Source organism: Punctularia strigosozonata (genome assembly GCF_000264995.1).
Source record: "Punctularia strigosozonata HHB-11173 SS5 unplaced genomic scaffold PUNSTscaffold_4, whole genome shotgun sequence".
Classification (NCBI taxonomy): domain Eukaryota; kingdom Fungi; phylum Basidiomycota; class Agaricomycetes; order Corticiales; family Punctulariaceae; genus Punctularia; species Punctularia strigosozonata.
Window position 1 is genome coordinate 1,680,033 of NW_006767436.1, and position 14,155 is coordinate 1,694,187.

The 14,155-nt window shown below is 56.5% G+C and overlaps 3 protein-coding genes and 1 non-coding gene across 4 annotated transcripts; 1 reads left to right on the plus strand and 3 right to left on the minus strand.

The window, feature by feature from the left end:
* Positions 1-646: 646 nt before the first annotated feature.
* On the plus strand, positions 647-2,225 carry PUNSTDRAFT_112590 (magnesium transporter; the record flags this gene model as incomplete). The annotated part of the gene is made up of 6 exons (XM_007382231.1): positions 647-1,165; positions 1,222-1,317; positions 1,375-1,595; positions 1,654-1,777; positions 1,836-2,084; positions 2,136-2,225. 6 exons carry the CDS (start codon positions 647-649, stop codon positions 2,223-2,225), a joined length of 1,299 nt encoding a protein of 432 aa, XP_007382293.1.
* A 693-nt stretch (positions 2,226-2,918) lies between these two features.
* On the minus strand, positions 2,919-8,626 carry PUNSTDRAFT_125473 (uncharacterized protein; the record flags this gene model as incomplete). The annotated part of the gene is made up of 12 exons (XM_007382232.1): positions 2,919-3,137; positions 3,446-3,561; positions 3,619-5,945; positions 5,998-6,161; positions 6,214-6,461; positions 6,510-6,537; positions 6,591-6,771; positions 6,829-7,186; positions 7,238-7,304; positions 7,358-7,443; positions 7,497-8,082; positions 8,144-8,626. 12 exons carry the CDS (start codon positions 8,624-8,626, stop codon positions 2,919-2,921), a joined length of 4,863 nt encoding a protein of 1,620 aa, XP_007382294.1.
* Positions 8,627-9,607: 981 nt separating this feature from the next.
* PUNSTDRAFT_t46 lies at positions 9,608-9,695 on the minus strand. The gene has a single exon. It is a non-coding gene; the product is annotated as a tRNA-Arg (tRNA).
* Positions 9,696-10,576: 881 nt separating this feature from the next.
* PUNSTDRAFT_142715 (uncharacterized protein) lies at positions 10,577-13,336 on the minus strand. The gene is made up of 7 exons (XM_007382233.1): positions 13,206-13,336; positions 13,103-13,147; positions 12,981-13,046; positions 12,793-12,929; positions 12,696-12,733; positions 12,598-12,640; positions 10,577-12,541 (listed from the first exon to the last, which is right to left on the minus strand). The coding sequence occupies exons 1-7, from the start codon at positions 13,307-13,309 to the stop codon at positions 10,692-10,694; spliced, it is 2,283 nt and encodes a 760-aa protein (XP_007382295.1). The 5' UTR covers positions 13,310-13,336; the 3' UTR covers positions 10,577-10,691.
* Between the last annotated feature and the right edge of the window lie 819 nt (positions 13,337-14,155).

Sequence of the window (14,155 nt, forward strand, 5' to 3'; positions counted from 1 at the left end):
CGCGCGCCAAGGTGGCGCTCTGAGCGCTGCCCCCTCCGACATTGATGGCCTTCACCTCGAAGACCCGCATACCATGCCCCCTTCCGCCGTCCCAATGCAGATGCCTGAGAGCGAGCCCTTCCTGCCCATGTACCAGCAGCATGTGTCGTACGCCACCCAACAGCCCTCGCGCTCCGAGTTTGATTTCAGTCATATGGAGGATTACGCGCGTCAGGAACGAGATAGGCTCGGGCTCAATACGCCAGTCTCGCCTCCTGGCATACGCTGGAGCGATTTCACTCAAACCGGGCGACGCCCGCCGTCCAAGCCCGTCGCACCGACCGAGGTGCCTCCCATCGCGGACGGGCCTGCAGTTCCAGTGCCGGCAGAGGGCAGCGAGAATGAAGCGGGTCCCAGCAATCCCGGGCCTCGGCTTCGCCAGCGCAAGTTCTCGCAGTCCAAGCCCGTCAGCAGACGCACGGGCGCTGGCAAGAAGATGGCCATGTTCGAGAACCAGGGCTCGAGCGGCATGCTTGGCGGAGCGCGCAACTCTTTTGGGCAGGTCACCAGTGCGATGGCGAGCTTCGAGAACCTGCCTGGCGTAGGTGGGTTCGCTGCCTCATCCCCCATGGGCTTTCCTGGTTCGGGGGTCGGCTCGGGTGTGGGCATGGGCGGCGGAACCGGTCACGACCGGCCGTATCGGTTCTCGTTCTATTCGAACACGATGAGCGGGACGATCCACTCGCGCAGTCTCGCAGAGCTGCCCGCGGAGGGACAAACCTTCGAGGAGCTGTTCACCGGCGTAGCCAATGTTTCGCCTCCGTCCGTCGTAGCGGACGACAAGAGCGTGCAGCCTAGCAGCGTGCCCGACAGCATCGCCTCGCGTGTACTGTCGCAGGGAGGTGCAGCTACGCACAGCAGGGCAGGAAGTGGCACGCCCAACTTTGCAGGTCGCTCAGCCGCGCCGACTCCCGTGCCGGGCTATTCGCGCGCGAACGGGAGCAGCTCCAAGACGGCGGTGCTAGATGTGGGCGAGACAAACACCTGGTGGCTCGACGTCACGGCACCGACCGAGGAAGAGATGAAGATGCTGAGTCAGGTGTTCTCGATTCATCCTCTCACGACTGAGGATATCATGATGGAGGAGACCCGAGAGAAAATCGAGCTTTTCCGGAATTACTACCTAGTGAGACACGGGCATATGCGTGTGCTGAACGGCTGACATAACATACTCGCCTCCAGGTCTGTTTCCGCTCATTCGATCAAGATCCGTACAGCGCTACGTATCTTGATCCATTAAACATGTATATCATTGTTTTCCGCGAAGGCATCCTCTCGGTACGTGGCTTAGCCCCAGTTCCGGTTGTCATTCACTGAACGAATTCTCCCCTTCAGTTTCATTCTCGTCCAACGCCACATCCCCAGAATGTTCGGCGGCGGATAAAGCAGTTGAAGGACTACATCAGCGTCACCTCCGATTGGATTTCTTATGCCCTCATCGACGATATCACGGATGCGTTTGGGCCGCTCATCCAAAGCATCGAGTACGAGGTTGATAGCATTGATGAACTCGTGCTCATCCTCAGAGATGCCGAACAGACTGATATGTTAAAGAGGTCAGTGGGCCGGGGGGTTTCAATCACTGTCACGACTGCTCATCCCCGCCTTCGCAAGGATGGGCACTACCCGGAAAAAGGTCATGGGTCTTTTGCGCCTCATGGGCAACAAGGCCGACGTGGTGAAGGGTCTCGCCAAGCGCTGCAACGAGAACTGGCGGGTTGCGCCAACATCCGATATCGTATGTTTCCCTCCAGAAATGTGACATTCTGCTGTTATTGAGACCGTCCTCTCTTCAGGGACTCTACCTCTCCGACATCCAAGATCATTTGATTACTATGACGCAAAATTTGAATCACTACGAGAAGATACTGTCACGCTCACACTCGAACTACCTCGCGCAGATCTCGATCGAGATGACTGATGCGAACAACCAGATCAACGACGTCCTGTCCAAGATGACCGCACTGGGTACCGTGCTCATTCCCATGAATCTCGTGACCGGTCTTTGGGGCATGAACGTTCGCGTACCTGGTCAGGACGCTCCTGTAAGTCAACACAGCTCGTCACTTCGGTTCCTAGCTTACCTTCAATTTCAGGGGTACACTTGGTTCGCATCGATATTAGCCGGTCTATGCGTGTTCGCGGCGCTTGGCGGATACATCACCTTCCGTTTGATGCGGCGATAGGACAGTTCAACTCACGCCGCACTCACTGGCGGCGCGACCTTAGAGTGTCCTTCCAGTTATTCGGAATGATCCATCTTGGCAATTGTAGATGCAAATATCATGATGATTATCCTTCATTCTCAGGGTAAATATTACATGGCAACTCGTATGCATGCGAGAACACTACAGCAAGATACACACATAAACCAGAAGGCATGAAGGTAGAAAGCATCTAACAACAATCAACGTTGCGACGGAGAGCGAGGACGGTCCGGATAACCTCCACTAAGCTTTCGGAGTGGTTGGACCGGAGAATGCCGGAGGTCAACAGCTCTCATAGGAGGTGATTGGCCGTGTCTGAGAGAAAGTTTGAGGTGTCAATGGCAACCGGTCCTCAAGGAAAAGCGTGCGACATACCCTCGTAAAGGTTCGAGAAGGAGGGAACCCTCTCGTAAAGCGAGTCGTGTCGAAATTGGCGGCGGCAAGTCCCGCCTATCGTTGCTAACTGGATCATATCGTAGGGGAGGTGAGGGCGGGCGCCTGGGTGGCGGGCTCACACGCGCATTATTAGGGGAAAGTAGCAAAGCAAGCGAGGGTGAGCGGTCAGATAAGGGTGGCACCGATGGAGGAGTGCGTCGCCTGCTCGGCGAGTGATGCGCGGATGCGCTGCCGTTCGCCACCGGCGGCAGCTCCACCCCGCTGTCGTCCGGATACTTACGCTTCCGCGACGTTGAAGGTGACGATGGCCGCGGCGGTGTGCCGGGGCCGAAGTATCGCGGCAGCGGTGGCGTCTGTGGCCGGGTCGGCCAGGGCGGCGTCTGCGGCCCAGTTAACCGAGCTCGTGGTTGCAGATCGCACGGGCGTGGGGGCGTCATTGGACCAGTAGGACGCGGCGGAGTCGCTGGTCCACTTGGGCAAGGCGGCGTTTGCGGTCTAGATGCGGATGAGTAGAAGCGCGGCGGTGTCTGCGGGCCTGTGGGTCGACTAAGATGGGGGCGAGGAGAAGGGGTAGGTCCACCGTTGCTGAGAGACCCAGTCTGCCACGGCGGAGGAGGAGGGATCTGATGTCCAGGCACAGAACTCGACCTCGTCGACTCATAGGTACTGGTGGAGGTAGAAGATGGAGATGGTGCAGCAGCTGGGCGGTGGCCAATGTTGGGAGGATGCCCGTTGGGATGAGCCCCGTTCCGATTTCCGCATCCAACCAGCGTGTTCTCCGGATTTCCGGGAGTAAAGCGAACCAGCTCCACGAACAGCGTCTTCGTGTAGGGAGGCGGCATCTTTCTGTAGATGATTTCTTTCGCGAAATTATCCATCATCGCAGGAACGTCCACGTATAGGTCGGGATCGTTCGGTTCTGCAGGTAAAACCCGATTTTAGATTCCATATATAGCTTATAGGAAAGAATACTGACGCTCACCGTTATCCTTCACTCGCACTTCTGCGTATGGATACGGCCTGTTCTTGCGCAAACAGCAAAGCGGGCACATGAAGTTCTGCTTCTGTTGGTCTTTGTTCTCGTATAGGGGGAAGAAAACGCAGCCTGCATGATAGAGCCTGTTGCAGTTTTCGCAGGTCACCGTCGGGTATGAAACGAGATATGACGTCCGACCACGACAGATGCAGCGCGTATGATCAACCCAATTTTTATCAATATCCTGACCGAACGTGAATTTGGGCCGTCTACGTTTCTTCGTGCGCGCTGGCGCCGGTTGTCCCGCCAGAATGCGGTGCAAACCTGCAAGATCGAGCCCGAATGAAACTTCCGGGCTGGGCGAGACGGCGAACTGGATCTTGTACAGCTTTCGCATGAAGTGGCGGACTTGCGGGATATACTCGGGACGCTGGTTCCCGGGGCTGGATGAAAATGACAGGAACTGACCGATGACGGTCGATAGCCGGTCTACCCGGTGCACTATAATTTCTAGTTGTTTCCAGTCCTCCGAGTAGTTGCGCGTGATGTCTGGGGCAGAAAGCAAAATGGTTGGCAGGTAGCAGAAATGCCAGCTACGGTCTTTGTGTATGGTCCCATTCCAGTGATGATGATCACAGAATGGACAGGAGCCACCATTGGCAGCGCACACGCCGTGAAACCTGGCGTAGCAATGGTCACATTGAACCGCATCGGACACCGTCCCAGCAGGCGGAGGGCGGACTGCTTGCGTGCAGATGCAAGTGAAGTATTCGTCATTGGGTGGCAGATCGTCTTCTGGGCGTGTGGATTCTATGACGTCTTCAAGAATCTGCTTCCCATGCGCCTCGTGATGCTGAGCGCAGTACCATGGAAGGCTTTCCACCCAGCGATAATGCAGCTTGAGCTGCACGTCCAACTTCTCAAAGTTGGGCATATAGAACATTGTGAGGTGATCTCTGCCGTAGGCTTTCCATTTGTCGAACATCTCAAAAAGATCGCCCTCCTCTTCGCGGTGGCGATAGCGATGCTCGTGTACAGCTTCGCACCGAGCTTCCAAGTCCTGGGCGAATTCCGTGGTTCGCTTGAGATCTTGGACCGCTAAGATGTTGAACTCGTTTTCTGCCAGTGTCACTAGCTCCATCGCCTCCTCCACACGAGGTTTCGCAGACCCTGAGTCAGGAACCAGCCAGGCTTTCGCTTTGGCTTGGTACTCCTTGGCTCTAACGATCACCAGCTGCAAATCACCCATGACTTCTGGATCTACCGGCAGGCTCGGATCCACCGCGGCCAACTCCTCCATCTGCTCGATCGTCTTGTGCGGATCAGCTAGGAGTTCACGGACCTTCTCCTCGAAAGACGACGCCGCGTGCCTTCGTGCGTGTAGCATCATCACGTACTTGTTGTCGGGTGGAAGGCCGCATGTGCGGATACGACCGAGAAGCTGCTGAACCTCCCCAGAGGTCAAAGGTTCGTCGTTCGCAAGCCGTACGGAAAGGTCCTGCACGAGCTGCTCACTGGCGACTATCTTGTCCAGCTCAGCAAGCTCCTCCACCTGCACGTTGAGTGTAGAACAGTCTAGGATGAGTCGTTCACAATCTTGTATGTAACCTGGCCGTTCGTGTGCAGCAGGAGCTAGGAGAGCCTGTGCTTGCGCCTTGGCATCTGTCGCTTGCTTTTCGAGGGCCTGCAGGGACGCAATTTCTGGGGCGTCGAAACCCAGGTCTTCGACCTCATCCAGCACCTTGCGCAAGTCGTCCAAAGTGCGTTCTTTCGCCTCGCCGTCCTCGATTCCGTTGGCAGCGCGGGACCGGCGCGATCGTTTGCGCGTCTGTTTACGTACAAGGAACGCATTGGCAGATTCCACCCATTCGTTAGCGCGCATAACGCACTTCCTCAGGGCTGATACCTCCGGCAGCGGATAATTGATACGGTCGGCCTCGGCGAGCAGAGCGCGCAGACTGCGGAGTTGGGGGCGAGCGCTGTCCATCAATAGCTTGTGGAGCTTGCTGCGCCATTGCTTGGGGATGGCGGCGCGCTCTTCCACTTTGGCCAGCGTCTCCCGCAAGGTTGCGTCCGTGAATCGCTTTCGGAGTATTCGGCGGTTAGCTGGGCAAGCGCACAGTTGCTGCCGATGCTCGATGCAGGAGACGAGTTTAGTGCACTGGCACGTGATCTGGGACAAGTAGCAAAACGTTTTGCAGGTTGTGCATTGATACTGGTCCTCGGGTTTGTCCTCTTCCTCGAGCACCTCCCCGAGCCCGTCGGCCCGTGCTTGTTCGCGCATGCGCATCTCGCGGTTTGTCATTTCGCGGAGACTGTCCTGGAGCCTATGACCGCCAATGTGAATGCGCGCCATGCCCACTTCCTAATGAGACATACCATAATGCGGTCTTGATGGTTTGAGAGTGCTGAGTGATCGTGATCAAGAGCTCGTCGTGCGAAAAGACCGGAGGCTTCTTGTGCTCGCGATACCGCTGCACGCAATCCAAACCGAACGGCAACCAGTGTGGTAGAGCGAAGTTGACAGCTTCGTTGAAGTTGAACTACAGGGGTTATTAGTGACATCGACTTAAGAGCGGGGTATTCTGAACGCACCCCGTGATTGAAACCTGCATGGTAAGCCTTGGGGAAAGTGATCACGAATTCACCAGGCCGTTGGTTACACGCGTACACCGGGACTCCGGCGTCCCTAAGCGTCTGAGGATTCATCAACGTCACTAGTTGAAATAGCAGGTCTGGTTGCGCCTCGAACAATTCGGGCGCCTCTTTCTTGATGGCCGCCTCGAAGAGCTCTGCATCCTTCCCGGGTATACCGTACCAGGTCTTGGTCTCGCCCCAGTGCACTAGCGGAAATTCAGCTTCAACAAACAACATTCAGCCAGAATTCTCACTATAATTGATACTATATGTGTAGTGATCCTACGCGCGATGATGAGATCATCATTAACGCACAGGCGGGGAGGTATACTCACCTCGTTATGCCAGCAGAACGTGGAGAAAACCATGCCGACGTATGTCCACGGAACCGTCATGCCGGATATGTCAGACTTGATATAGCGTAGCAGTGAATCGGCGAGAATCGGGATATTGCTCAGATTCCACGGATCTTTCGCGTACGGATCGAGTGGATGCGTCTCCAGTGTTGGCATCCCACTGTCGAGTCGATTAACTACCATCGCCGCACGTTACCTTCATAGTGCAAGAGCTCACCTGCCGTGTGTCGTCGAGTGTACATCCGCGCCGTACTCAATCTCCACCGTGTCGCGCGGCGATTGAACCAGCCGCCAAAACTCCCTCTCGACGTCGTCCTCGCTCACGTTCACACCCTCGTATCGATTCACCGTCGGATCGTCGTCGACATCCATAGCCTCCGCTGATGCTGGCGGCGGGTGACGTGTCCACCACATCTGGCGAAAGATCCGATCGCGCTTCTGGAAGCTGGATAGGCAGTGTTCCTCGCCCTCGTCAAAGCCATAGTCGCCGCCGGTGCCGAAAAGGCAGGTGTGGCAGAACCATTGGCCCCGCGGGATGCTGGCCAGTGGCGGGTCGAGACAGAAAATATGGAAGCCTGCAGGAGTCTTCGTAAAATGCAACAAAAAGCCCTGTGATGAGTACGTACCACAATCGCAACCGTCGCATAGCAGCATTTCCTCGCCCCGATCCTTTTTCTGGCATATCTCGCAGCTCTGCTACAATGATGCTGTGAGTATTGAGTCCGGTGTGGCTACTGGGATCGTACCTCGTTGGATTTAAGTTCTTTACGCTTCCTTTCTGGCTCTTCAGTGGCTGCCGGAGTGACAGCTGGGGGTGCAGAGCTTGGTCCAGCTGCACAATCCTTATTAGCTACGTGCACAGATGAGTAAACGAAGCTCGCTAACGGGTCTTTGCACCCCGAGATACGGAGCGGCCAGCCCGCCTGGTCTTGGAGTCGCTGCGGCTCAGGATATCCTTGTGATCGCCATCGTCCGGAGGCTCTGACAACGGACTTGAGCTCGACGTGAGTGGGCTCGAAGGCGGGCTGCTGTCGGCACTGGCAGCACGCAAGGTCGGTAGCTCGTCCTTATCGGCAGGGGTAGCGCGCGACGGAGGCTTGAGGGTGATCTTATTCGGGGAGAGAATTTCGGAGTTGCGGACATGGTGCTGGAAGTGTTCGTAGGGGAGGATGACGCGTGTGTACGAATTCTTGAGTTGGGCGGAGAGGCCGGGTATGCCGGTGTAGCCCAGCGCGCGGCCGATCTCGGCCCACAGCTTGTGGCGCGTGACCTCCTCATATCCGCCTCGGTCATGAACCTCTCGACGGAGACGCCATAGATCGAGCGCTTTATGGTTGATAGTCGGGACGGATACGCGGGGGTTGCCTTGCTGCTTATGGTAGCGGTAGAGCTGCTCGAGGAAATTTAGTTTGGCGCGTGAACTGGCCTCGATCGAATTCAGTGTCATCACGCGAGTCTTAAATCGGAAGATCTGCCAGAAAATGGAGTTGAGAAAACACAACATAGGGGAGCGTGGCGCAAGAACGACAGACCTCGGTATCGGTGACGAACGGCATCTTCCACCCTGACGGAGGCACAATCTTGCACAGCCCGTATTTCATTCCCTCCTCTGATATTGACTGCACGTAGGCCATGGGTTCCTTGAATTCCTCCATGGTGGGGTAGAACGTGGGGCACTCTTCGAGCCCGAACGGCCTGGGTGCCTTCCGGGTTGGCGGATATCGCGGACTGGCCGTCTTGACCGTCGACATGTCCATGGGGGGTGATACCGTGGCTGCTTCTGGTTTCTGCGAAGAGTTGGAAGGGGTGGGATAAGGAGAAGAGTCGTTGCTGTCCGAGTCGGCTTGGGAGCGCATTGCGGCGAGTGCGTCCGTCTTGGACTGCCTCGGGGCCCTGCGCATCGCGGTTGGTGTAGTCTGAGCGGCCTGTGGATGGGCCCGGGGGTCGCTGGGTGGGACGATGGGGACGGAGCCTTCGACAGGGATGGAGAGGCAGGAGAAGGTGGTCGGCGTCATGGTCGGCGTCGGGGGGCGATCGTGGGGGAGGGCGCGCGAGACGGGCTTGGTGGACGTCCTGGGGGATTTTCCTCTTGTCGAGGCGGCGCCGCGGGGGGTGGCGGGCCCTGGGCTTGCGTCCATCCTGGTCCGGTCCAAGAAGATGTGAGAACGCGCGAGGCTGAGCGCAGTGCTTCCTCGCTGCGTTATACTCCGACCACTCCGCGGCACTGCCCGCCTCTGCTCTTGTGCCACCTCCGCTGCTCGTGAGCTGCTGCAACGTGTCGAGCAGCTAGTAGGACGGCGTAGGTGCGCCACTCGTATTTTTATGTGGAACCACAGTATGCTCCAGGCGCCCCGTATTCACGTTGTCTCTCGCCGGACTTTCAACTCGCCAAGCTTCCTCAGCACTGCCAAAGATGGCAACTCCGCCAGGCTGCAACCTGCTTCCGCCGGCGCCTGCGATTAGCGGTTCCCCCACCGCTGCCCACTCGTCCACCTATCGAGAGGCGACCCGCCGCGCAAAGCGCATGAGCAGCGGTTCAAAAGCCCCATCGCGATCGTGATGCACCATAGCGCCATGCAGATAGGCATAGGCATCGATGTCATGAGAATCTCCATTCGGCACACATGGCCTCACGAATATTATTCCAATACAAATGCAACAGGCAAGTACTATTAGACGCAGTGCGATCAACGACGAGAGCGCGCTCGAAGTTGTATTGTTACGGTCTTAATAGCCATGGATGGGGAACAAGACACACGAATCCGTAAATGGCTTGCTAAATAAATGTAGGCGAGTAAGTATGCCAATTGGAATGCTGATCGCAGTGAGCGCGACGGTGTAGCGACGTACCGTGTATGTATGGGTATGCTATGACGGGAAGGGGGGCCATGCTGCGCCTGAACTGATATGAACAAAAAATCTCACCGCTGCAAAACCATGTTCTCGTATTGGTGGACATACGACAAGACATTCTGGTGAGGAAAAGCAAAGCCAGCTACCCCCAGCGGGACTCGAACCCGCAACCTCCAGATAAACCCCCATGAGGTTAGAAGTCTGACGTCATAACCATTAGACAATGGGGGCCTCTCGGAAGATTTCGCGTTTTACATTTATAGAGCTTTTGGGAGGCCCTGACTTCCCTCGGCTTTGTCGGGTTGTCTCCGCCCCCGCCGTGCACAGTATGCCCTCGTCACCATCTACGTACGGATGTCACGCGTAATTGAGGGTGAGGTTCCCTACATATCTCCGGCGTGTTCAAGCCCCCGAAAACCTGTTATCAAGTCGTTGGCAGGCCTCTCTCGGGGCTCCACTGATGTTTACTCGGCGGAACCGGCATGCCGCTCCACTACATCCTGTCCTTGTCCGACTTAGCTTCGGAGCATGGTGCATGACATCTCGTCTTCTACAACCAGGTTGGCAAGGGGAAGACCACTCGCATGCCTGCATAACGGGGTGAAGAAGAGTTCTGGAGGCTCATCTGCTTCTTCTAAACGAGCTGGACAACCTGCTGGGGCTCCTCGGAACTTAGGACAACTACGTCGCTGTACACGCCGCCACGGGTGACTTGCCCTTCAGGAGCAATCCCTCGGCTATCTACGTTACTAGTTACCATCGAGAGTGGAGCACCATCAACTGGATCGGCGACATTTCCGTGCCAACTCTCGTGGTAAATGGCCGGTTTGACGGTATTAGCGACGAGGTCATGCAGCCCACGTCGATGATATTCCCAGAGTTTAATGGGCTAGATTCCAACTTGGGCCATATGACGTGCTGGGAAGAGCGGCGGGAGTTCGTGGTAGGTAGGCGGTCCCGGCAGCGGCAGTGCTGCGCTGGCACGTAACTTATATATACGCCACTCGTGTCGTGCAGGCGACAACGTGCCAGGCATCAACGGTTTTCGTGAGCTGAAGCTGCCGACCCATGGAAGCCGTCGCGTTCTTTCAGATACTCTCGTGACCAGATATCGCGCTAGAGATCCGTTATGAATGTAGCTAAGGCCCATAGGAGAGACGCGGGAAATATACAACAAAGGGATATGGCTACTGATACACTTGCTGGTAGAAATCTCGCTCCACAAGCTCACCATTCCATCTTGCCTGCCTTCTTCTGCACGCTCTTATTGATGGGAATTTTGCCCTTGTATCCGAAACCGTCCAACCACGGCCACACCTCGCTCCGTCGCTCCTCGAACTGCTCGATCGCGTCCGCCTTTTGCAAGGTGAGGGCAATGTCGTCCAACCCATTCAACAGGCAATGCCGCCGGAACGGGTCGACCGTGAACATTATCGCGGGCTGGCCGTTCGGACGCCGGATCTCCTGCTTCTCGAGATCAACCTCGAGCTCGTGCCCGGCCTCAGCGTCCTTCGCAAGGGCCATGCAGTCCTCTTGTGAAAGCGCAACGGGGAGCATCCCATTCTGCATTGTATTGTTCTTGAAGATATCCGCGAACGATGGCGCGATTATGCACCGTATGCCGAAATCGTTCAAACTCCAGGGTGCGTGCTCTCGAGAACTGCCGCACCCGAAGTTCTTGCCTGTGCATATGAGGATCTTCGCATGATCGTACGGTGCGCGGTTGAGGACGAAGTCAGTCTCTTCGCCCGTGTGCGGGTTCTTCCGGAGCGTGTAAAATAGCGCATTGGCTAAACCCGTGCGCTTAAGCGTCTTCAAGAACTGCTTGGGGATGATCATGTCCGTGTCGACGTTCTCAATGTGAAGCGGAGCCGCGATGCCTTTCAGGATCGTAAACTTCTCCACGCTCGACGGCGACTCCTTTGGCGGAAGATCTTTGGTGCCGGGCAAGTCGGCAACGGGGCGGATAGGGTCAGGCGAAGGCTGGATGGGATCGTCGAGGAACTCGAACACACTAGCCACCTTGAGCTTAGGGCCGAAGGAACCCTCCTTCGCATCCACGCCCAAGAACTTCCGCACGTCCGTGAGTTTGCCCGTCATTGCAGCTGCCGCCGCCATTGCAGGGCTGAGGAGGTGCGTTCGCCCGCCGGAACCTTGGCGTCCCTCAAAATTGCGATTGCTCGTGGAGGCGCACCGCTCGCCGGGCGCGAGCTGGTCGGGATTCATGCCGAGGCACATGGAGCAGCCGGCTTCACGCCAGTCAAACCCGGCGCGCTTGAAGACAGCGTCAAGGCCTTCCGCCTCGGCATGCTGCTTGATGACACCGGAACCGGGGACGATCATCGCGTAAACGTGCGGGGCAACCTTGGCGTCGGGTCCTGCAGCCAGGACGATGTTCGCCGCAGAGCGAAGATCCTCGATACGACTGTTGGTGCACGAGCCGATGAAGACCTTGTCGATCTTCACATCCTCCATCGGGGTGCCAGCAGTGAGACCCATATACTTCAGCGAGCGTTCCGCAGAAGCTCGCTTGACGGGGTCCGACATGGTTGATGGGTCGGGTACGGAGCCCGTGATGGGTACAACGTCTTGTGGCGACGTGCCCCAGGTGACGGTGGGGATGATATCCTCCGCCCGAATATTCACCTCGACGTCGAATTTGGCTCCCTCATCCGACTTCAGCGTCTTCCAGTACGCCATTGCACGGTCCCACGCCTCGCCCTTCGGTGCCAGCGGCCTATTTTTTATATACTCGAAGGTGACTTCATCAGGCGCGACCATGCCCGCACGAGCACCGGCCTCGATGCTCATGTTGCACACGCTCATGCGCGCCTCCATGCTGAAGCCACGGAAGACGGAGCCCGCGAACTCGATTACGCATCCCGTGCCACCAGCGGTGCCGATGACGCCGATAATGTGCAATATCACGTCTTTCGAGGTGACGCCTTCAGGCAGAACGCCGTCGACGGTGATACGCATGTTCTTGCTCTTCTTCTGGAGCAGGGTCTGGGTTGCGAGGACATGCTCAACTTCGGACGTGCCGATGCCGAAGGCAAGGGCGCCGAAAGCTCCATGTGCTAAAATGAACGCGATTCTTCAGTTTCCGGCCCGCAAACATGGACAAGGAGCGTACTAGAGGTATGCGAATCTCCACATACGCACGTGATTCCAGGGAGCTAGAGCGCACGTCAGTCTCACAAAAGCGGTCGCTGCTACGATTGGTTCTCTCACCGTGAAGCCCTGCTCAGGGCCAATGATATGTACGATTCCTATCCGGAGAGCGCTTAGATTCGCAGATATCACGGAATCAGGGATATACCGGGCATACCCTGCCTGCGATCCGTCATCCCGAAGTACGTCAGACCGAACTCCTTCACATTCTCCTCCAGAGCGACGCATTGCGCACGCGACTCAGGTTCCTCGATAAATGTCGAGGCGGATTTGAAGTTTTTGCGCGAAGCCGTACTGGAACTCCGACGTTAGCATCGAAACGAGACTGATCGCAAAGGCACTTACGGAATATTATGATCCACAGTAGCGAGCGTGCAGTCCGGGCGACGCACAGGTCGGCCGGCGGTACGCCTGAGCAACTCATTGAGAACACCGACACGGCAAGTCGTTGTCGGGCTTGTGCTTACAAGCCTTCAAAAGCCTGGGGACTGGTTACTTCGTGAACTAGATGCCTGTGCATATATCGGTCAGAATGATCAGGCCGTATCGTTCGCCCCCTTCGACGCTTACCTGTCGATGTAGAGCAAGGTGAGACCATCCTCTTGAACGGAGACTGTGTGGTCATCAAAGATTTTGTCGTAAAGAGTACGTGGGCCTTGGATCGGAGCAGGCATGGCGGAAAGATGAAATGAGAATCAGGCGCGCTCTGGTTGGTGCAAAAACAGACATGGTCAGCTTATATATACTTGAAGATCCGGTGTGGAGAGCGAGCGTTCGGCCGTCGGCCGAGACCCCATCGGACATTGCACTTCGGAGCCACGATCACGTGAAAGTCCTCAATATGTCGACGTAGACACTCAACGAGTAGTACAGACTACGTAGATGCGACTTCGCTTTCTTGCGCTGCGTAAGTAAGGATGGCCCCACAAGCGCTTTGTTGAGTGCTTTCAGTGCCTTTCACTCGAGGATAGAAAGATCTTGAGGCTTATCAATCCTCTCCGAATACCGCAGCGCCCCTGTCCACGAGACACCGCAGACCTGTACATAAGCATATCATTGTCCGTAGGTACCAACCACCACAGAAGCTTGCGAACCGTGGTCCACACAACGCTATCTCTGTTGTCGGGCTCAATTCGGGCCTGCCTAGTGGTCACGATTCCTATACGTAAGTCAACGCGCAGGATGCCCCGCAATCGGGAACGGATAGGAGATAACCTATCGTGCACAAGTGAGGTGCAGCCTCAAACCGGGTGAAACGAAAGATATTTTTGCGGGGAGGGGGTACTGCAGTTCGAATTGAATCTCTGAGGTATATCACCCACATAGGCGGGCCGCTCCGCGCAGCTCAGCAAACTCACGCGTTTCTCACTCACAGCAATCGCGTATATGCAAAACATGGAAATGTGGGGCTTTGGTATCTCGTGCTTGGTGGCAGATCTTCCGCCCGAATCATGCAGTCCTGAGTCGTGCAGTAACATCCTGCACCCAGTAGGATCTGGGACTACATGCGCAGTGAGCTG

Excerpts from the sequence above, each read along its gene's own strand:
- PUNSTDRAFT_142715 (XM_007382233.1), bottom strand. The coding sequence starts at position 13,309 with ATGCCTGCTCCGATCCAAGGCCCACGTACTCTTTACGACAAAATCTTT. Across the intron at positions 13,148-13,205 it reads ACCTTGCTCTACATCGACAG|GCATCTAGTTCACGAAGTAA; the intron begins GTAAGCGTCGAA and ends ATATATGCACAG. Across the intron at positions 12,641-12,695 it reads GCCCTGAGCAGGGCTTCACG|CTCCCTGGAATCACGTGCGT; the intron begins GTGAGAGAACCA and ends CGTGCGCTCTAG.